Below are 23,170 nucleotides of genomic sequence, written 5' to 3'. Positions count from 1 at the left end.
GGCTCTGTAATAAGAGGCTATTCATCATAACACCTGGAATCAAAGGTGCTCTGACTCCTCTCCTGCTGATACTCAAGGAAGAATGGCACTTACAGTATTCTCTGAATTCCAGGGAGACATCATGATTTCTATAAAAAGATTAGTACAAGAATGGCACTTCTTCACTAAGGCTAAAAGAACACCTTCCAGAAAACATAGCGTAATAATCCAACATTTGTGGCTTGTTAAATTCACAACGTTGAAGAAAAGTACCATAGTTATCGTTGCAATACTATCCAGTAAAGTATGGTAGCAAATAGTTTTTCGTTTTAAGACACGTCAGGTAATAATTTGTTACGGTGGTTTATCCTGACCAGCTTGGGCAGGTTCTAAAAAAGGAACAAACACCAAATGTGTGGTTGCTCCAAAAAACATCCTTCTCCCCTCCTTCCCTCCTTCTTTCCCTCTTCCACTGAGAATAGACCAAGAAGGCCTGACCAGCCCTGCCATTACATTATAACCAGGTAACACAGAAATTAATCAATTAATTTATTATTAATAGGAGCAAAATGTAAAAGCGGAACAAACTGTAGATGTACTACCAAGCACACTGTGTCCTGCTGATGTCTCTGAAAGACCCTTGTGATAAAAACGAACAGATTCTTTAGCTCTGAAAGGTTGAATATGCTAAACTGTGATTTCAAAAGGATGAAATCTTTTCTGTCTTCTATGTTCTTTTAGCATTCTTTTTTTTCTGCTTTCTGCACTGCTGGATTTTAGCATCCATGAGTCATGTGATCCTTCTAGCATCAATATGTTTTTCTTCTCATTTCTAGCACTCTGCCAAAAGACCCCTGGTTAGACTTTCTGCATTTCAATGTGCTGGTGGTGGTAGTGGTGGTAGCAATGATGTCTGGGTTGACACCTTCCATTTAATTTATAGACAGAATTTTTCTGCTGCCGTTTTTTGAAAAACCACACAGCCAGTACAGCTGCAACCAGTAATAAGCAGAGAAGAATCACAATTACTGCTATGATAGCACCTTTACTGGACTTGGAACAATCGTCTCCCTCACACGGCTCGGAAGTGGGGACGGGCTTTTCTCCAAGGCCCTGGGTGAGATTTTCTTGCTCAGCAGATTCCTGGGATGACATGTCAGTAATGATACCTGGAGCTGGTGCAGTGGTTGCTACTTGTGCTGGGTATGCAGTTGTTTCTTTTGGTTCTGCATACGGAGTGAGATCAGAGGGGCTGACCACCACAGAGGTTTCTGACATGGACATCGTTAAGCTGGTTATGTCAAACAGCATCGTTGTACTGGGCTCCTGAGTCACAGTTTCCAGAGATGTAGTTGGGTGGTCCCATGCAGTATCATCATAACCTCTGCTCACGCTTAAGTTCTCCAGACCACTCACTGATGTAAGTGGTACTGCTGTCTCTTTGGCCCCTTCATCTATCCTTGTTGTTGCTGCTACAATCTGTGTTAAGCCTTCCTCTGGAGCTGGGCTACCATTGCCTGATTTTCTTACTTCAACATGATTTGGTTGATCGGTTGTGAGGATGACATCATCTTCTGTTCCCATTGAACCATCAACTTTATCCCCCTCCTCTTCATCATCCTCTACCACTTCTTGTGTTACTGGATAGCCATCTAACCACGACTCATCAGTAATGGCAACTGCATCTATCTCTGCCTTTGTATCATTAGTTGTGAGAATGGGTCCAAGGGGGAAATCCTCACTGTCATAAAACATTTTGGCACCAGGTTCATCGTAGGCTGTCTTCATTCCAATGTGGTTATCACCTTCAGAAAACTGTGCTTTAGTGGAATCATCTGTCTCTTTCTCTGATTCAGGCTCGCTGAAAGCCTCTGATGGAAACCAAAACAAGTTTTTTTGGCTTAGGAGGGACACAGGGGACTCAGTTGGTGCCCTGCTTCCTTTTTCAGAAGTGACTGTGTCCTGAGTAATGCCTTTGGTACTTCCAGTCCTTCCTTCCTCTGAACTTTTACTGGAGGAAAGCTGTTCTTGCTCCTGCTCGATTTCCTCTCTGCCATTAACATGTTCATTCTCAACAATAGGTATTGATCTGTCATCAGGAAAGTTATCTTCATAGTCAATGTGTGCCTCGGTTTCATCTAGAAAAAATTTTTAAAAAACACAAAAGCCAACATTTAATTTCTCCAGAAAAGCACTCGGCTTATTTGTTACAAGAAGCCAATAAAGGTGCAATGAGGAGTGACTTTTAGACAGTTTTTTTAATTCAGTGTAACTGTTTATTTGAAAAGGGATAGTCCATCACAAGCTGATAGTCAATATCAAGTTTTTTTAAAAAAATCAGGATAGGTGTCAATGCTAACCGCTAATATATTTCCAGATTTAAAATGTATACTGTCTGCAGTTAGAGGACTTCCTTCAATTGCTTATTGTTTTCTCAAACCTTCACTCTCCCTAACATGATTCTTTTCTCCAAACTTGAGGAAAAATTTTCCTCATATTCAAGCAAGAAATGAGTGTGGAGAGGAATGTATAGCAAAAAATAATCAGTTACTAACTGGACTTAAAAAAAAAGCAAACTAGAGGTTTTACAGCAACTTCATCCCTTTTGAGCCAGCTGATGTTAAAGGATTACATTCAGTACCTTATGTTTCATTTTTTATCATTATACTACTTTTCTTCAATGACCTTGGTGTTGCAGTGGTATGACACCTGGGGCCAGGTATGCTGAATGGTATTTCTCATTCCATGAGAGGTCTTCAGACCTGCCAGAGGAAGACCCCCCCGCCTCAAAGCTGACGCTGAGTTCTGCTCATCTTCATCTGAAGAAAGCAAGATGCACCCATGACTACAAAGACAGAAAACTCTCCAACACTTCAAGGAGACTCCAGACACCTAGGTATCATGATAATACCATCTATAATCAACTTTTGGGCTTCTGATTTTAAGAAACGAAATGCTACCAAATAGAAAAGAGAAAAAAAATCAAAAACAAACCAGCACAAAAATAACTGAGTGTAACAGTGGGATGGATTCATCACAAAGTTTGAGTTTGATTTAGAAATACTCCCCATGCCTACCTAAACAGACCTACCACTCATAGTGAAATAGACTTCACTCAAAGCATGAAACTAAATGTTTGAATTTGAATTAAATAATGCATTGTAATTTATATTTCTTCCACTCCTCTAAAACCTAAAAGCTCAATGAAAAATTTTCCAAACTAGACAGGGTGCTTGATTTTCAGCTCACACAAGTTTTACTCCATAGAAAGTCAATGTAATTCCTGAGATTTATGCTGGCATTAAAAGTCCTAGAAAATAGTGCCTTGGGATATGGAAAATAAAACAAATTGAATCATGGTGAGAATTTTTCTTTTTAAGGGGATGTTTAGTCTTTCATGAAGACAGTGAAGCAAGAGACCTGGCATGACACAGGAAACAAGAAATTAATAGGAAAAGCTGTATTACAAATCAATGCATTCATAAAGCCTTATCTTTTTTTGCCTTTTTGCACTAAACCAACTTTGAATCACATTTTCATCTGGGGCCCACCTCAATTTCCGAATGAGTCACATTCTCCTTGGAGACTGCTTCCCAGACTTCTGGCAGAGCCATATTTGGTCTACTCTTAAGAAAGATTAGAAATATTGTCAAACCAGTCTGACCAAAAACACTTAGTGGTGATACAGCTCACACCAGCTTGCTTTTTGCCAGAACAGCTTAAGCCAGGTGCCAGAACAGAATGAGTATTAGCAAAAGGTATTTTTGTTGGAATAGCGTCCAGGTCTACCGTAAACCAAAGCAGTTATGCTGAGGAAACCAAAATGTGCAACATAGCCTGCGGAGAGTTAATACCTCTGTGAAAGCTATCATGCTGGAGAACTGGATGTTCTCAGCAAGTCCTCCCATCCCACAGCAAGGGCGTAGGGGGAAACCTGCACACGATACAACAGTGCCAACAATGGCTCTCTCTCCCTCCCGGTCCCAGTGTCCTCATCTGCTTGTGTAATCCTCTAGATCCTCCCCATCCTCTCCAAAGCAGGAAAAATCTTCCATCTGGCACAAAGATGACTTAACAGACAGGGGAATCCAGCTCTCAGAGAGGAAATCTTCCTGGTATGACTCTCACTTTTCTAATTCATCCTAAAATATTTTCCAATGGTATTTCAGACCTTTGTTAATGACTGGAGGGCACCGCTGAGTACCAAAGCCTTTTAGCAACACATTTATGAAGCTCTGTGTGGCACTGGCCCATTGCTCTGTAGCAGTTATAATAGCCATCCAATGCTAGTCCCACACTGTCCCTTGTCTTGCTCTCACTTAACAATTCTTCTACCTCCCTCCGTCTTTGCATGGCAATGGTGCTGCAAGCCATTTTGTCCTCTTATCATCCAGACTCCTGCTAAAAGTTGATATCTGGCATGCCTGCTTCACTACAGTCCAGTGTCTCTCAGGACAGCCTATAGGTATATTGGTATATTGGATGTGTATGAACTGGAACATCGTAATGTAAGAACTCACCATTTACCAACAGTGATGGTCATTGTTTCCTTTTATCAATCATCACACCAGTATGTCTTCTGTACCTCTAACTATTTTCGTCCCTCATTTACTTTTCAGACTACAGTAATCCAGCTGAGGATGAACCGTTGATTTTTACGTTATGGTGTTCTAGTGCATGCACACACAGCCGTGAACAAAAATCACAGTCATATGCTTGTGTTGTTCCCTCCAGAGCTATTCTTTGGTTAGCAATAAGAATGGGCAGCTAGTCTTCATCTTATTGACCAGTATGGATCATTGGTGAATTCTTAACAACTGTAGTAATAAGCTTTTTATAGAATGTGAAGCTCTTCCCCTTTAGTGCCTCTCCTGCCATGCATTTTCAGCCCTTTAGAAGAAAGTCCTGTGGAGGCACATCAGGAGAGAGCACATGCTCCTAGGAAAGTATGAGTCCTCAGTCTATCAGAACATATTAAGGGTTTGTTGAACAACCAATCAAGCCTCCACCAAACCTGCTGTCTTTGGGCCTGATCCTGCATGTGTAGAAATGAATTCATGCTTTCTTAATGCTCATCTGAGGAAAGAAAAAGCCTATTGTAGTCTAAAGAGAGCCTGAGATTGGAGCTCATTATGCACTGCTTGTCACCACATAAGGGAGTCTTGTTCCTTCTGACAATCAGATTGTGGCCCAAGCTGTAAAGCTGCTATAATGTATTTTCATATGCAATCTCCCATATTTGTATAGTTTATAGCAAAGACTATCAACATAACTAGTGTTAGCTTATGCGATGCCAGAATGAAAGCAACCATTGAGCTCTCTAACCATCAAAGGAAATACAGACCCCTTACTCTGAAGCTTTGATTTATATGATCCTGAATCAACTTAAACAGTAATAATACTCTATTCTTTCTTCTGGGCCTCTGACCTTCAAATGGGGCTTGGATTTGATATTTAGTGAGTCTGTGTTACCATGACAATCTTTTAAGCCAGCCCTGAGCTTGATTTTCCAGGAACAGGTTGCACAACTTTTGCACTTCTTGCTTACCTCCTCAGCACTTTCCTGAGCTTTCCAGCTCTCTGAATTTTAGTCTCAGTACTGAAGAGCAACAACCAAAGTAGATTCAGCTCCACTTCTTACCTAAATAATTGTAACCTTTATTTATACACATTTTAAAAACAGTTAGCAACTGATTTAACAGTGGTTGCATCTTCCTTCCTGTCCAGGCAGGTCTGGTTTTAAGTAAAGCCAGCACTGAAATTAATTAGTCCAAGACCAAAACCTTTCTATATTTGGTCATTGTTACATCTTCCCTCTACCCTCCTCTGGCAGACTGAAGGATCAGTGAGTTTTGACTCACTGTCTGAGGGATTACTGAGGCTGAAATGAACATTTTACAGCAACAGATGTCAAAATGGCATACTACCAAAGATGTGAAGCTCAATTAAAAGGTAAAATCCTTTTATTTAGCCTTGCCCTTTCTGGGAAGCATCTAGTCCTAAAGACCTTTCATCTCCTTCAACTTTTCATCCTAATGTGAAAGCAGTGACCAAACACAGAGACAGGCAAAACCAGATAGCCTGGTTTTCCACACTCTAGGATCAGTTTAATTTTTCTTCTAGATAGCATATTGGCATCTGAGCACTATTTTGAGTGTTGCTATTTTGGACAACCATGAAGTGCACTGCATATTTTGTGAACGTATTTTTGGAGTACAGAAAATTGCAACTTGAGTCTATGTAGACCATCACCATAAACATTTCTGCTGTATAAAAACATCTTTATTCTAAGAATCTCAAAGTAGTTACAGCAAACATTAACAAGGCAGCATCTGTCTTTAATGGTGGGAAGGAAAAGAGCATGTAGACTGATTTGCCTAAGATCAGTCAGGTTTGTAAGCTACAGCATCATGAAGAATTATCCATTTGACTTGTATCAGGCACACAAACACACTGCTCCCAAATAAACCAGAGTACGCTAGACAGAATTTGTGTTGCCTTTTTGTCTTTTCCAACAGCTACAAGAGGGAGGATGATTTTTATTCTGGCAGAAAGCCTGCTAATATAAATGAATAACCCATCATAATTTTTTAAACTGATTCGATTTGGCAGAATCAGTTCATGCCAGATCGATACTTTACATTAATCTAATACAACCACTCAGTGACTGACCTGAAAAGAGAACCAAAGTTTGTCATAACTATTGTTTTGACAGGCCATGGACATATTTTGTGGCATACTTCGTTTGTCTCTCACAACTCTCCCTTAGCACTGTCGGGGCGGGGGGGGGGAAAGCATTTCCAAATAAGATCAAAAGCCAGAGACATTTTGTTTTACTCTCCCCATTTAAAAAAAAAAAAAGATTAATAAAATTTTGTTGGCTAGTCATGCTCACAGACCACATGAATGTAAATCAATACTATTCTTGAAAACTCAGAAAACGGTTTTTAAAGTAATTAGAATAGTTGAATTGGGCAAAAAGACTGGGAGCTTTCAGAGGTGGTCAAAGTCAGCCAAACTGTCCTTACACTGAAATTGGAAGTATGGTCCTCAGCGTGGAAAAGTTAGACCAGTTCTGAATGCACTAGACAAGTATGCAAGTGTTGACACCAGAGAAGCTCCTTAGAGGTGCAGATGTGACCCCTCTTGCCACAAGCATATAGTTGAAAAAACCCAAAGCAGTCAAGGGAAAAGGATAAATATATTACACTATTCTTAGCCAATTTTAGGGCAGAGATCTGACATGATTTCCCAGCCATCTAATCTGCCTTCTCTTTGAGGAAGCAAACTCTTGAGGACGCAGCCTAACGCAAAGCAGCCCTGATCCCCCACTGAAATATTAGCATTAATGCTCCTGATACTATTGAACCTACAGTTCATTTGGGGAAAAAAAAAGAATGTGATTTAGCAACTGTCGCTTTCACTTTAGGCTCTGTGCCTGCAGGACAGCCTCAGCATGGTACATTAGCGTCTGCTTTCAGACCTTACTACAATGCAAATCTTCAGGATATATTTTGTGAAACAAATATGGTCTCTCAACAGGAATAGAAAAAATAATAAACTGCAAAATTGTGTATTTCCCTGTTCTCTGCTTAAGGTTGCTTTGTTGGGTTAAATATCCCTGTGTTTTCAGCTAGAACACCGTGTCTTTTCATGATGAGAAATAGCAGGAAAACAGAGCCACTTTTTTTCTTAAAAAGCATCTTGATTAAAAATTAGAGTCCATTACCTGCGTGTGCAGTGTACATTACAGCCATTTGCAATATACTGCTTTCTTAATTTACAACATACTTTATTGTGTCTGGAATCTACTTAATATAACCCCAAAATTACTTTGTTCAGTTATGCCCATAGCCAAGTTTTGCCAACATATTTTGGATTATGCGTGTATTGGTGCATAACATATTTTTTCATTTTATTTACAGATTTGCCAGCTGTACAGTTGTACACTTACATCCTGGGTGCTAGAATGACCGTATCTGTTCTAACTGGAACAAAACAGAAAGGAAAGATGATCATAAAGCTACTTCACTGAACATCTAAGAGCTACATTTAGGTGCTGCTATGATGATAGTTTCTTGACTCTGAATCACCTCTGGGTGAGCAACTGGGAATGTAAAGCAGGCCCAATGCTTTTAAGTAAACACAAGAAAAACCCAATTATTGCTGTTTAGTCTGACATTCTCCCTGGAAAGCTGGGCGTTATGATGTGCCATTACCAAGTAGGGCAGTAATACACAGCTGTAACATCCACAAATCTCAGAAAGCTTTATGAAACTGGATAAACATTATTATTGTTTCAGGGATGAGGTGGAGAAACCAGCAGAGAATATGGTCTCAGAGAGAGTACAAGAGGTAGGAACAGGCCCTATGTCTTTTAATTCTCTGACCAGAGTTTTCTCCCCATGTCCTATTATGTTGGTGTAAGAGCACTGGGACCACTTCACATTTCCAGTTGCTCACCCGGGACAGATGCAGGATAAGGGAGCCATATCATCTTACCAGCCTCTAAATATAGCACTTAAATGTTCATTGGAGTGGCTTTGCAATCATCTTTCCTCTGCTGTGAGACAGTTAGGACAGAAATGGCCCACTCTGCCAACAACAGGGATATAAATTCTCCTTTAAATCCTGGCATTAACATTCGTGATAAGGAAGTTACTCTCTTGCCTCAAAGCACTTAAAAAGCAGTGTGTGTGCTATCTTCTGGAGTACTTATTTAATAATCATTCTCCTTTCTACTCTGAACCTAAAATACATGTCAACTGTAAATCAGGTTTCTTTTAATTCAGTTCTGGGGTTTTGTTCTTTTTCACTGAATTCTTACTTTTATAAAAATAATGAATCCTAGCATCACAAATTTCAGTCTTCCTGTAAAGCCTCCCTTCTTAAGAATTGTGATGAGGAAGATTAACTATATAATTATTAATTGAACACATACACTATTTTCTATCCCAGGTCCTTAAAGTGGTTGAAAACATTAATCAAAGGAAGCCCCTCAGCATGAAGCCTACATTTAAATCATTTTAAAAATCGTAATCCACAATATTACATCTGCTCTCAAGTTCCAGTGTTGATGCTTGTGATTTTACAGCCACACTTTCCTATTTCTTTTAAAAATATTTTTCTCCCTCCTGCAGCTATTTGAAAGGCTCAGGAAAAACAGGGGAAATAGACTATTTATCCAGGGAAAACAGTGAAACATACAACTTAAAATGCCTGATTCTTTCTCTTCCTTAATCTGGTGTAATACAATTTTATTTCTACATGTGATAAAGTTAGTGTTTTCATGAATGTCAGTGAAGGAAAAGAAGTATCAATTGGTGCAGATTATAGGAGATGCAGACCCACGGGGTTATCAGATGTAGATACTCTTTTTTCCTTCTCACCCTCCATGCTCCTCTTTCACTCCCTGCAGTATTTCGCTTAATCATCTGAACTGTTTGTAATTACAGTTCTGGAAGCTGAAATAGTTCAGAAAGTTGTGGAATTTTTTTTAATTTTTTTAAAAAAATATTATTTTTTTGTTTCTCTATCCCATTTGGATGGTTTTGAATATGTGGTTCCCTGGTACACAGACATGACCAGTTTCTACTAAGAACAAGTATGACTTTTTCTCCTGATTATCCATTGCCTGGTGGTATATATTAATGAGTAAAAATAACTCCTTGCAAGGCCCTGGGCGTTAAGGAATATATAGTTTCTGAAAACGATATGCTAACTCCAGCCTATATAGATAGCTCAGCTACCCAACAGCTGCCCATTCCTTTGCTTAAAATTTATATGTTTTGCCAGAAATAACATCTTAAAGGTGTCATATCTCTCTGAAAAAATAGTAAGATATTCTGATAACTGTTTTTAAATACTGGAAAAATTGTGAGTTTTATGAATTGAGCAGGGTAACATGAGAAAGAGAATGAGAAAGCAGAATTTGGGTTGCATCCACATCTGATCTCATGGTACTAGTCAACATGTTTAAACAAGGAGAAAGTGAAAAGTTTGTTGCAGAATCTAACTAACATATAAGGGTGGATTTTCTTTAAGGTTTAAATGAAGGAAATGTCATTATTATAATTTCCCAGAGCTTTTACATTTTGGTTTTGTTGTTTTAATAAAAGCCTGATTCCTTGAATCAAATTATTTGGTAAGAAAATCCACTTTCATTCATTTTAATGGAGTAAATATCTGGGTAGTTACTGTTGTGTTTGCTGACAAAAATCCTGAAAGCATGGTACCAGGTGAAAACTGTATGCCTTTTTACTGGGGCAAGTTAAAAAATAATACACCTTTTTTTTTTTTTTTTTTGCTTTTTCCGTCTCACTGCTTAGCTCTAACGCAAACTGTATTTGTGCCACTCTGTCACAGACTTCTTCTGTGGCACAGGCAGCTCTCTTAACTTACATAGGTCTTAAATTTTCCCAACCAACCAAAAGGAAGAAGCATTCATCATGTATGTAAGGCCCAGAGTTCAAAAGTGCTAAAGCAACTACTAGGAAAGGGCTAGTAAAAGCTCAGTTCAGCCAAAGTAGCATCTTACAAGCCAGTGGCCAAAGCCTGGGGCTTAAAAGACAGACAGCTATTGTATTATCCATTTTGCACCCCAAATAAAAATCCAAGAACACCTACAGGATGGTCAGCTCAATTCAACCTAGAAAATACAAGGAAGCTTGAACAAGTCCAGCAGAGAGCTACCAAGATGATCAGGGGACTGGAGCATCTCTCTTATGAGGAAAGGCTGAGACACCTGGGTCTGTTCAGCCTGGAGAAGACTGAGGGGGGAATCTTATCAATTCTTATAGGTATCCGAAGGGCAGGTGTCAAGAGAATGGGGCCAGACTCTTTTCAGTGGCGCCCAACAACAACACAAGGGGCAATGGGCACAAGTTGGAACACAGGAAGTTCCACCTGAATATGAGGAAAAACTTCTTTCCTGTGAGGGTGACAGAGCAGTGGAACAGGCTGCCCAGAGAGGCTGTGGAGTCTCCTTCCCTGGAGACATTCAAAAGGTGCCTGGACACGGTCCTTTGCACCCTGCTTTAGGTGCCCCTGCTCAAGCAGGAGGGATGGATGAGATGATCTCCAGAGGTCCCTTCCAACCCCTACCATTCTGTGATTCTGTGATTCTGTGAAGTGCGGGGGAGTTGAGTGTGGGTCTGCTGTGCCTTTGAGAGGTATTGACCCGTCTCCATGGGGCCACAGTACCACCGTGGCACCTTGTCTTTTCTGTAAGGAGGATGTTATCTCAGAGGCCTCAGCGTGTAGCATCATATGAAGATGTAAGGCTGGTGATCAGGTGATAAAGCCATGGACAGCTTCAGCATGTCTATGGTAAGGAAAGATGTTATTTGCGTGCCCACCATGCTTAGTGCATGCCTACAAAAGACACCGGCTTTTCCCTGTACTTACTTTATGTTCCCAAAGGCGAGAACAAACACTGAGTTTTCATTTCAATAGACTGCTCTGTAGCAACCCTGTGGCTTTATGTGAAAATAAACATAGCAAAAGACATACAAAACCTGCATTGTGCGTTCTGTCTGGTAAACAATGTCTTTGGCTCACTAACACTGCCTGGGCATGGCTTTTGAACTGCTCTGAAAAAAAATACCTCTGATATTTCATGTAATGTCTGTAGTAATTCCTTTCCTTGAGTAAACAAAGTAAGTACACTGAAAAGTTAGAAACCTCATCCAGTAATAGAATAAGTGCATACAAGATTATAAACAGCTGATTTCCAGAAAGGGAAACTGTGATACTAAATACACAGGTGAAGGATCTTCCCAAAGGTTATGTTCAGTACTAAAGAAAAAGGGTATTGTGGGAAAAAGAAGGAATATGGTGGACTGGAAGGCAGGAGCTGAATGATAACCTTGGGATAAGACTCAGTGAATCCCTGAAATGGTGCTAGAAGATACGGGGAAAAAAAGTCACATTAAATTCCAATTTTTTATTTTGAATGGCTCCTGCTACCTAGAAAGAAACTATATACTCATATAAGTATGAATAAAATATCATCTCCTGTTGTTTACTGGAGATGTCTACCAATGGGATTGTAAAAGCCCTGTCGGGCCAGCTAAGACATTGATCCTTTAGTCACCACGACCTTCACCAGGACTGCACATGCACAAGAGACACCACTGTAAGCCTGAAACTGTCTTGGTTGGGCCAGTGTGAGGCTGTGACCTCCCAGACAGATGCCCCGTGTGCTGGGTGAGCTTACCTTTGACACAGGCCTGAACCTGCCCGTACCACTCCCCACAGCTGTCGCAGAGCAGTGTGAACGCCGTCTCCTTGTTGCCCATGACATACCCCTGGGCACAAACGTACAGCAGCTCATCCCCCATTTCAAAGCCAGTGTGGCCATGCAGGATGGTGTGGGGGAAGGATGGTGGATCCCCACAGGGCTTGTCTGAAAAGAAAAAGCAGATGAGATTGTAGAGACCTTGCAACAGGCTTTAAATACAGTGCTAACAGCAGCACTAGAAGAGTTACCCCAAGGACAAACTTACACATGTCCACAGGAACTCATACATCTCATCCGATTCATGCCCTTATCCTCCTTCATAACTATTTTTAGCTGGAATTGGGAAGGTATACATTGGGCTATAACTGCGATGCGATAACTGTGATGTTACTAATGTGTAGCAGTGATGTGTCTAGAGGGGCTTTGTTTCCAACAAGTCAGCCCAGGATGTCAAGCTACAGCTGTCTTCTCTGCCTGCTTCTACAAAGACTAACAAAGGCTTGGGTAGGTTGGGACAGCAAAAGCTTGGACACAGTCATTTTTCTTAATTGCAGAAAAGCTTGTTCACTGTAGCAAGCGGTCAGAGGCTGAGCAATAACCCAGTCCACGGTTATGGAAAGGAAAGGCCCAGATGGGCACCAGTCACTCTCCAGACTATCTCCAGTTTTCTAGTCTTTCTCAAAATCAAGAGTTTCTTCCCAGATACTCAAATTTCCCCTATTTTAGGTTAGAGACATCTTAAAATAAATGGTGACTCATGCTCCTCAACTTAACAAAAACACGGGTAACATAGCTCTGCTCTCTGTGAGAATCTGAAGAGCTAAATCTATTGGGATATAAAATCTAACAGGATGTTGTTTGATAATATTTCTGCTGACAGCACTAAGAACCAGGAAGGAAAAATTACTGTAAACAACCACAAAGCCAATTTCATTGAGTTTTAGTTGGGTGACAGAGGTGCAGAGAGGAGGCAGGCAACTACCAATATCAGTGTAAACCAAATTTGAACTCTTGGTTATTGTTAACAAGGTGGGTTGAGATCTTCTAGAAAACTCCTAGGCCTTGTGTTTTCTCTCAAAGATCCTTCTCTCTCAGAAATGCTTTTGAAGAGGGGTTTGCCATGTCCCCATTTCCTCCAGATTTTTTACAGTCCTTTTTGGATAGACATCTCTTGGTTGCAGAAAAACAAAACAAAAAAACCTATAATGCAAGAACATGATCTTACCAAGAGACCCACTGGACAAAATGCAGTGTTGGTACAAATAGACACTTCTATATGCTTTTTCAAATCTGGCATTTTTTTCCAGTGGTTCTAGAGCCCTTATCAACTGTGGAAGAAAAAACAACTGTTCCATTTGCCAAAACAGCTGAAGATTCAAAACCTACTTTTGTCCTGATACGGAACAACCGAAAATGGAAAGGCTAATAGGTAATACCTCAGGAGTTCTGGTAATTATATGAGATAAGGGAAACTTAGGGCCAGATTTGTGTTCTAGTATTGATCTCTCCTGTTGAAACAGTTTGCCTTGGTACAAAAACCTAATTGCTCAGTTGGCTCAACAAAGATTACGTTCTTTGGAAACACTTTTGCTTGGAAGCTGAAAAAGCAACCTCCAAGGCTATGCTTCGAAACATCTCCAGAGAGCACCCTTGATACTTTGTTAGGACAGCATCAGCACAAGACCTTACAAACAACATTTCCATTGACACTGATTTGTGTCCAGGGATTTCAATGTGCAGTAGTTTTTACAGAAAAGCTTTTTTCATTCTACTTTCTGCAAAACCTCAAGCTTTTCTGCTTTTGCCCCAAGGACATTTTGCAAGATCCTTGTGAGTCCCAGCTACAGCTTTTCCCATGATCTACCCACTTCTGACCCAAGCATAGGTAAATACATGTTTATTTAGAAATATGTATTTAAGTTGCCAGTTGTTTACCTCATAGTGAAATGAACATCCTACAATAAATATCCATGCTCTGTGAAAGTTCTTTTGAATCAGGGTTTTAGAAATTGTCTGTTAGACCTGGCTAACCACTTCTCAGTCAGGCATGCTGAAAAACATCTGTCACTAATTTAAGGGACACGCTACTGAAGTCAAAGCTTTGAAGTCTATTCTCCGTACTGTACACACACATATATACTGTCTAACACCTTCAGAAGTTAGTGGGAGTTATGCACACACATACTGACAGAAAAGAAAACAAGCTCTTGAGGCTACACAAAGCTCAGTTTATGTACAGTCTTATGGAGGCTTGGCATCTGAGGAAGTGAGGAGCAGTTAACAGCTAATTCCTTTCCTGTGAACTGGTCGGATGAATAGAGATTGATGTGGATGAAAGGAATAAAAAAATATTTTATTGCCTTATAGGAAGCCTACAGACCCCTGCATTTCATGTACTTTATTTATGTAGCTGCTTCCATCAGTACAAATGGGAGCTGTGTATCTGCTCTGAGGGAATTATTGATCCCAAGGCTGTATGGGACAATTATATGTCAGAGGGTATTCTTATCTACAAAGCTGTGCTTCTTAATCCTGTGGCCAGAGGAAGCAGAAAAGTAACACTTACATTAGTTAAATACATTTACCTTATAGCAAACACATTCAAAAAGCACATTATAACCTTCCAGGAAAGAAGGAAGCTGAAGGGAGCTTTACTGTAAAATTTGGCAACATGTGGCAGCAGGGACTAATGAGATCCTGAACGAGAGATCTGCCTGATATGTGAATAGAAAGAAAAGGAGAGATTTAAAAGATGTTAATGGATGAACACTGTACATTGAACTTCTGAACCTCTCATATGAGACTTCCTAAGGTCGTGTCTTTGCTGCAGAGCATATTGAGTGGCAGCATGGACAAGACGAAGTGAAAGCTGATACTCTGAAAAGATGTTCTCGAGTTCCTACATCCATTTTGCTCATGTCCTCTCCCATACAAGGTGTATAGGAATTTTCAGGGTTGCAGCATCTTACAGCCTCTCGTCCTGCTGCAGTCTCAGTTGCTATGACAATTCCTGCTCAGCCTTTTGCCAAATGTGTTCTTTCTGGTACACATACAGAAGTGACACTGGCACAGCAGCTCGTCAAACTGAGCCATTTCTGGGGACACCCTTCAGGTTTTTGTCTGCAGCCTTTGTATCAGGAGGTGGCAAAGCATGGGCTTGTTTGGAACAACAGCCTGTGCTCAGTGCTGGCACTCAGGCCATTTTCTTGCTGGAAGAGAGGAGGCAGATCTGGGCCATGAAGCGTGACAGAGGATGTGTTGGCAGCAGCTTGTCATTTGGAGGAACAGCAGCGCTCTTTGTTAAGGCAGCTACAGAGGTTGCCTGGAATGGTGACGCTGGTAGATGAGGACCAGGCTCTTCCAGTGCTGAACAGGTGCTGACCTCTCCATCTGGCACACTCCTTTCCCCCTTATCTATCCTCCTGTAAACCAGCATATTTTCTTGGTGCTTGCTAAAAGATAAGCCCAATGCACACTTCTCAGTAAAAGAGCCTGATGTGCTTGATTATTTTGCCTCAGCACTCAGGCCCCATCCAGCAGCCCCCACACTCTGCCTACTTGTGTGCGTGATCACAATCTCAAACCTGGAAATTTGGAATCTGGTTCTGGACATCGTGACCTTTCCTGAGTTTGCCACAGAGAGCTCTGGTGTGCTAACATCAGCTGCAAGTAACAGACCCAGCTGGTGACCTTCTGGATACCATTTTATTAAGATGAGATGTTGCAAATCTGAGCCAGTGAGGTCAAACACCTAACAGAGCTCCATACATTGGTAGCTGACCTGCAGTAAGCATGGATGGATTATGTTACACAGCAAGAGAGCACAGCACAGATATATGACAATGCAGAAGTACACAGATCCTCGTGTCGGCAGTAATTTGGCACAGACTGACTCCTGGAGTGAAAATCACCACCACAGTCAATAAAGAACTCAGTATACATGGGTAGAAATCAGGACAGAGTCAATATCTGACAACTGAATGGGAATAAGTGGCCCAGCAAAGATATAAGTGTTGAGCATAGATATGTTAGGGCTAGTGATGATCCTGGTTACAGACCTCTTAGAGAATCAGTAACTGTTTTTCACAAGGGACTGAAGACACCTCTTGCTAATTGAGATAGCACATTCAGTCGTGATTGGCTTTTAGGAATTATGGCCCCTCTGAAGAGTAACTTTAACTCCAAACCATGTGTGGAAAGGATTTTGTGACAGGTGATTTCTGGCAGAGTTGACACAAATCACTTTAAGAACACAGCACCCCTCCTCCCCAATCCAGATTCCTCCAGAATCATTGTCTCAATTTAAACTACAAGCATCTCATCAGTTCGTAAAGATTATTTTTGAGATGTCTTGATAAAATACAGAAAGGACAGCCTAAGATCAATGCAAAAAAAAAAAAAAAATCAACATGAAAAAGATGCAGACTTCAGCTTCCACGCCACCTGGCAGAACTGGGCATCTACTGAAATCTGATTATCTACATTTGCTACTTTAACTGTGAACCACACTCTGAAAGCTGACATGAAACATCCTCTTTAAAATAAAACACCCCCTGTTACAACCGCCCAATGAAACAGAGTTTTTCCAGAGAGACCACTGGAATTTATAGGATGTCACCTCGTCATTAAGAAGTTGGAAAATGCAACTCTTAACACTCAGCTCTGTGAAAGATGAGTGTGGATGTCTGTTTTCCTTCTTGAGTGCAGAGACACTGAAGCATACGGATTTTTTCTTTTTGGATAAAAATACTGAGTACAAATAGAGAAAAAAGAACTAAAACTCAACCACAGCCAATATAAGTGCTGCTTGTAATCTACCGATGTTAGGATGACAATACCTCTTTCATCAGACAGGGCTTGTAAGAATAACTTCATTTATTAGTTTAAATGACATCACCAGGTAGCTGGAAATTCACTGTCAGCTATATGCAAAGCTCTGGAAAAGAAAGCTGTAGCAATGAAAAAATGAAAAACTTCATATCCATAGCAAAGCATGACAAATAAAAAGAAATGGTTCAACTATTACATAAAGCAAATTTGATTCCTCTTTTAAAGTACATTTAATATATTTCCTGTCAAGAATACACTAATTTCTTTTTTCTTACTGCTGAAAAAAGGCAAATTGAAATACATACGTAAGCCATCAAACTCTGATGGGCATCTGGAGCCAGCAGTCATGTTTAACAAAGTTTTATTTGCATTTATGCAGTACTACCACAAGTTGCTGCCTGTTTAGTTTTTCTATGGTGGCAGCAAATCAAAGCCTTATGGAATAGAGATCTTACTTGTTGCCTGTAAATGTCAGTGGGTCACCGAAAGAAAGAACCAGTAAAACTTGGGAGCTATTAACAAAGAGACCTTTCCTTTGTTGCATTTAAAAAAATATAAGACCAAGAGGATTATATGAATGTGAAATTGAATGGTATGCGGTCCTAAAAAAAGTAAGATTAGTAGGAAAAATTCCAGCTTTCTGTTTTTCTTGCATTATCTCTTTTATACTTTGAAGCATTTTCTTATGAGCTTTGACAGAGAATAAATACACACTCTGTGGGCCAGATCTGCCTTACCTGTAATACTTCATTTTCAGAATAGGTAGAATCTAATATATTTTTAGGTAATTTTTGACGGTCGGGGCCAACAGAAACTTTCTGATATCAGCAGGCCCTGAGCTGGTACAGAGTTGTCTTCCTGGCTCTAATGGCTGCATAAAACATTTGTTTCCAAGAAACTGAGAAGACACATTTCTCTGTGCTGCGAAAACTGCAGCAACACTCACAGCATTCATAAGACATTACAGCTACATTTTTCCCTGTCAAGCATAGTTCTTAGACTAATTCCCAGTAAAACATAACTGCTAGCATCAAAGGCTGCTGTGATTCTTCTGTGTGTACAGAAAAAAAAATCATTTCAGAAGCACAAAATATCTCTTTCTTCAGGATTTTTACACCGAGCTCTTGCTAGTAGCTGACCACTGCCCCGGCTGTTGAGGCATGCTGAGGTGTATGCTTAAGCAAGGCAGCTGAACTCATTTTCATGCTAAGTCTTAATTGAGTAAAGATTAATTGTAAACCAAGGCCTAAGAAGTTAATTTTGCGATGGTTTGTACCAGAAGTTTCATGGTAGTTCGAGATGCCCTTTGCACAATCATAAGAACTGAAAATAGAATTGTGAAGAATTACAATCACCAACTTTGATCCTTACGGGTCCCTTCCAACTCAGGACTTTCTATGATTCTAACTTAATTTCTAAAGAAGAGAAGGCTGATGTGACTGTTCCCTCTTTCCACACTCAACCTGTGAGTCTGTCTAAGCCTCTGGCTGATTTCCCAAGTCTGACAATGAGGGAGAGCTGCTGAGCATCTGCTCATTTTGGTGAGGTCAGTTTAAAAGAAGAAAAATCCAAAGCCAGGCATCTTTTCCATTGGGACGTGCAAAGGTAGGATCCAGCTCTTACCCATTCCCACAAGTGCTGCTGGCCAGACGATCGGCACTGCATACAAGTGGACAAACTAGCATACCCGTACCTCTAAGGCAGCCGCAGCACATGCTGCCTCCTGCCCAGCCTGCCATGCCGGGAACTGGCAAGGAGCTGCGAGTGCCCTGAAGGTAGGGAGATGATGAGTAGAGGGTGTGATTAAGAAATACTGAAGAAAGAACTGGATGAATTTCATGTGGGACTGCAGATTATTGGTTGGATGGCTATGAAAGGAATGGAAGGGCTTGCGGTTATTGTATATGCAGACATAGGTCTCAATGTAAGAAACCTGGGATTTATCACTTCCGGCAGGGCAAAACAATTTGCTTTTTGTACTTGATTTCAATACATAGGTCTTAATACTAATACATTACTGTACTATAATTGAAATTGTATCAATTAAAAGAACTGCCCACTTTTCTGAAAGAAAAAAAATACTTGGGAGGTTTCAAGTAAGAAATAATTCATTAATCATAACTTAAGACATGTAATTATTAGACACATGTACAAAACAGTAGAACAGATATGCTACGTCTGAGGCTGTGGTGTGGGGTTTGCTGTTGCTGCTTCTTACCGAAAATTTACTTCCCAAAACTGAAAGTGGCGTCCCTAAGGTGTAGGATGTTCTCTCATCAGTCAACTGCTTTGTGCTGGCTTGTGTGTTACTGTGTGTTACACTTGCGTGTTAAGGCTATTTCCTTTCTGGACTTTGCTCTTTTCATACCAGCTACAGACTAGGCTCTGCCACACAACTTCGCTCAAGCCTTTCTATTCAAACATTGACTCTGCAGCCAAAATTTTTTATGTATTCAGAGAAGAGGTGACCTTATTGTCATCCAGAAATGTTTCTGCGTGTAAGGACTATTTGGTGAGTCTATTGGCACGATCGTCCCATTCTGTCATCAGGAAACTCCCTGCCTTGTACGAAACAAGTTGTTCATAAATTGCCTCTTCTTTGCAAGTGAAGTGAATTTTCCCCTGAGTTTTAACTATGCAGTCCTATGTAGTACTCCTCTCCAACAGGCATTGCCAGACTATGTTCTTACCTTCACCTTTACTGCCCCTTTACTGTGAGCAATAACCAAATGCAAAAGGCAAACACAGTTCCTTCCCTGACATCCAGCATCTACGTGTAAGCTCAGACGCAGCAGGTGGAGACAGACAGGGGAGCACAAGGGCACAATGGAACAATGGTTGCCAGAGCAATGATTTCAGCGTCCCACAGCTGTCCCACCCACTGCAAGGTTTTTCTCGAGGGGGGGAGGCTCGAGATGACAAAAGAGAGATTTGAAGAAGACAATGAGAGAGTTTTGCAGATGTTTACAGGGAGCTGCTCCTATATGTGAGGAGCAGCATGGAAGAAAGCACAAAGGTGCTTGTGTGACAACATTAGCAACCGGGTGACAGAGCTGGCATCGCTCATAGCAGCACGGAGCCCGGAGTTGATATCACAAGGGTTACTGAGAGGATGGTCAAACTCTGTGATTTTTGAATGACTGGGTACACATCAGATATATATCACCTCTGCCACATTTCACTTCAATCATATTTTCATGCCCACTGCTGCCATTGACTCTTTATTAAAATGCCCTGCAGTGTTGTGAGCTTATTGTTTCTCAGTAAATGCCATCTGCTTGCCCCTGCTTTTCTTGAAAATGAGATGCGAAACTTCACTGAGGACATCAACAATCTGTTTTAGGGGTTTCCAAATTTCTTTACACAATCCTGCCTGTTGGTAACAACTTATTTTTTGCCCTCAGACTCCATCTTTGCTTGTGGGTCCTGGCACTGGAATAATAAAAAGTTTAAGAATGAACTTAAATTGAAAATAATTTGGTTTTCAGAATCATCCATGGTATACCTGAGTCCCTAGCAGGCTGGTCTCCACTTGTTAACAAAAATAAAAACCAACCAAACAAAAAAATTAGAATGGTGGCAATGACATTATTTGCATACAAATTTTGTATACTGATAGATATGCAACCCTGCGGTGTTTTGCGGTTGGAAGCCAGCTTTCCAAGGTACATTCAGTTACCCTGGTGAGTATGGGAGATACTTCAGGCATCTCAGTTATACTGGTGCCAGATATATTCTTTTCTTTAAAGTATGTTCTCTGAACACCAGAATGGGTTCTCCCAGATCAGTAGTGCTGTTTGAACTTGCTAAACTGCAGCAAAGATAAAAGACAATGCAATTTATTTCCTGCAACCAGTGTAGCAGTTGGCTCACTTAGCGGGTGATTACTATAAAAATTTATTCCTTAACATTCCCTCTTTGCCTCTCAGCAGTAGAAAAATTGAAGGCAAAAATTTTAATGTCGCAAGACAGCAATGACGGTGCATTATTTCAATAGTATATCAGTGCTGACCTTCATCCTTTACACAAAAAGCATCATATTGGTCATTCACAAAGGGATGGGTTTCAATTTTAACATCAATGGCTTTCACGCTCTGCTGTTTGCTGCCCGTCTTTCTGCATATAATTGTCCTAAAATAAAGAAGAAGAAGAAAAAAATAATCAGAAATCTTCTGGAGTTGTACATGCAGGTGAAATTTGGAGATCTTTTATCACAGTAGTCAGGCTTTAGCCTCAGCTTCACTGTTTAAGAATTGGCACATAAGGGATTAGTGTGGGAAGATCTACAAAAAAGCCAAGGGAGAATTAGAAGTAATTAAAAAAAATGTTTGCTGTAAATCAGTTCAAGGCATATGAAGCAGTTAAGAATCTTCATCTTATATTCTGTAATACTTCTAAACATCAGACCAAGTCCCAGCATATTTAAAGCCCCATTCTACCCTTACATTCCAGCAACGCATATTCCCACCAATGGCACCTGGATAAAACTGAATAGAAAACTCAAGATTTGGTCTGAAAGATTATAAATCATTAGCACTTTACATTAAGAGGACATTAAGGTTGCATATTTAACTGCTCAATAGCTAACACAGGCAAGCTCAGAAAATTCATCCTGAGTTCTTGCAAGAAAAAGCTGCTATCGTTTTTTTTACAGTAATTCCACACCTTTGTGTAAACTCCATTTCTTCTGGCTTGGTATTCAACAGTACCTAATCCTTCCTGTTGCCCTTCATAGGCTTGAACAAAGGTAATAAATCTGTATTTGGTTTTACAACTCTGTAGATGCTGAACATAAAGGAAGAGATTACTAATTATCTCGTCTCTCAGCTGTACTGGCTGCTTAAAACTGACAAATAAGAGACAGTTTGTTATAGAAGACACTGGTTTTACTGTTACACAGAAGGTTACAAAGGCTGGGAAAGTGAATTCAGCCCAAATTTTTGCAGCTGGATATTAATGGTGTGGGTTTTATTTTTTGTGGACAGTAAGTTTGTAGAAGTGTTGCACGGTCAGCTATTCTAGTGAAAGCAAGACAAAAATGCTTTCCACAGAGGAATCTTTCCAGTGGAAGAAAATTTATCATTTTGTATTGTGCAATGTTGGAACTAATTTTCCCATCAGTCCCACACTCAATTTGGAGAATAAAATAAATGTTGTCCAGCTACCCATTCGCTGAGCATGGAAAAGATCCAGTGGAAACCCAGTATTTTATCATGCACTTAAATACTATATAAGAATTGATTTACACAAGTAGAGTGAATTACTATTATACAGACCATCTTAATTCTAGCATGTGTTAGCTTTTGAGCAGTTAAATATGCAACTTTAATGTTCTTTTAATGTAAACAAACAAAAGCATCATGAAACAATCCATATGGTGGTGGTCACGCATATGTACCAGAATGGTTCCTACTACACTTCTGCTCTGGAAAATGATGTGACGTCATCCTCTACTGAAAGCCCCTTCACAATTTCAAATCAAATATGTTTCTTTTGTAAGGAAAACACCCCTTGATTTTTTGGGGGCAACCTGAAGGACAATATTGTCAATGTAAGTTTAAAATCAAGTCTAAATCCTCTTAGGATTTAATGCTTTTAAAGTTCAAGTCTTCTAAGTCAGTAATCAGGCACCTAAACATAAGTGACTGGATCTGCCAAAGTGAGTTCAGATGACTGAGAGAATCAGGCTGTCAATTAGAAAATTTTTGTATGTATTCACGTACTGTTCTGCTAGGTCTTACAAGGCCTAAGTGAATGAAACAGTTATGCCCCCCTTCAAAAAGTGACTTACGACCCGTAATATTTCCAGTAATTACTCACTCACTTAGGTACCCGAATCAGTTATGCCTTGCAACACTGCCTAATCAGATACTGATGTGTCTTTAAAAATTTGTGCCTTTTGCGTGTAACTGTGTACTTAAGACTTCAGACCTTCTTATAAAAAAAAAACAAAAACCCAACAAAAAACCCACCACCAACAAGCCACATTCCTTTCTATGCTCAGTCAAGGAATAATTCCTTATACTTGGAAACCACTTTTGAAAATCTTATCTTCAATTCTCTGATTTCTAATTCCAATTTCTAGCCAATATATTTTGCTTCTGTCCAAAGCACTCTAAT

General features: G+C 40.2%; 1 protein-coding gene across 1 annotated transcript in view; it reads right to left on the bottom strand.

Moving 5' to 3' along the window:
* Positions 1-429: 429 nt before the first annotated feature.
* Positions 430-23,170, bottom strand: part of SUSD5 (sushi domain containing 5) — a 42,020-nt gene continuing 19,279 nt past the window's right edge. The window contains exons 3-5 of the mRNA XM_009513564.2: positions 21,063-21,181; positions 12,197-12,385; positions 430-2,117 (exon numbers count right to left, since the gene is read on the bottom strand). Coding sequence (XP_009511859.2) covers positions 838-2,117; positions 12,197-12,385; positions 21,063-21,181 — 1,588 coding nt within the window. The 3' untranslated portion in view covers positions 430-837. The remainder of the gene's footprint in view (positions 2,118-12,196; positions 12,386-21,062; positions 21,182-23,170) is intronic.

Source organism: Phalacrocorax carbo, chromosome 2 (genome assembly GCF_963921805.1).
Source record: "Phalacrocorax carbo chromosome 2, bPhaCar2.1, whole genome shotgun sequence".
Lineage (NCBI taxonomy): Eukaryota > Metazoa > Chordata > Aves > Suliformes > Phalacrocoracidae > Phalacrocorax > Phalacrocorax carbo.
The sequence above is the reverse complement of the archived record's forward strand: the minus strand, read 5'-3'. Positions and strand labels throughout refer to the sequence as shown.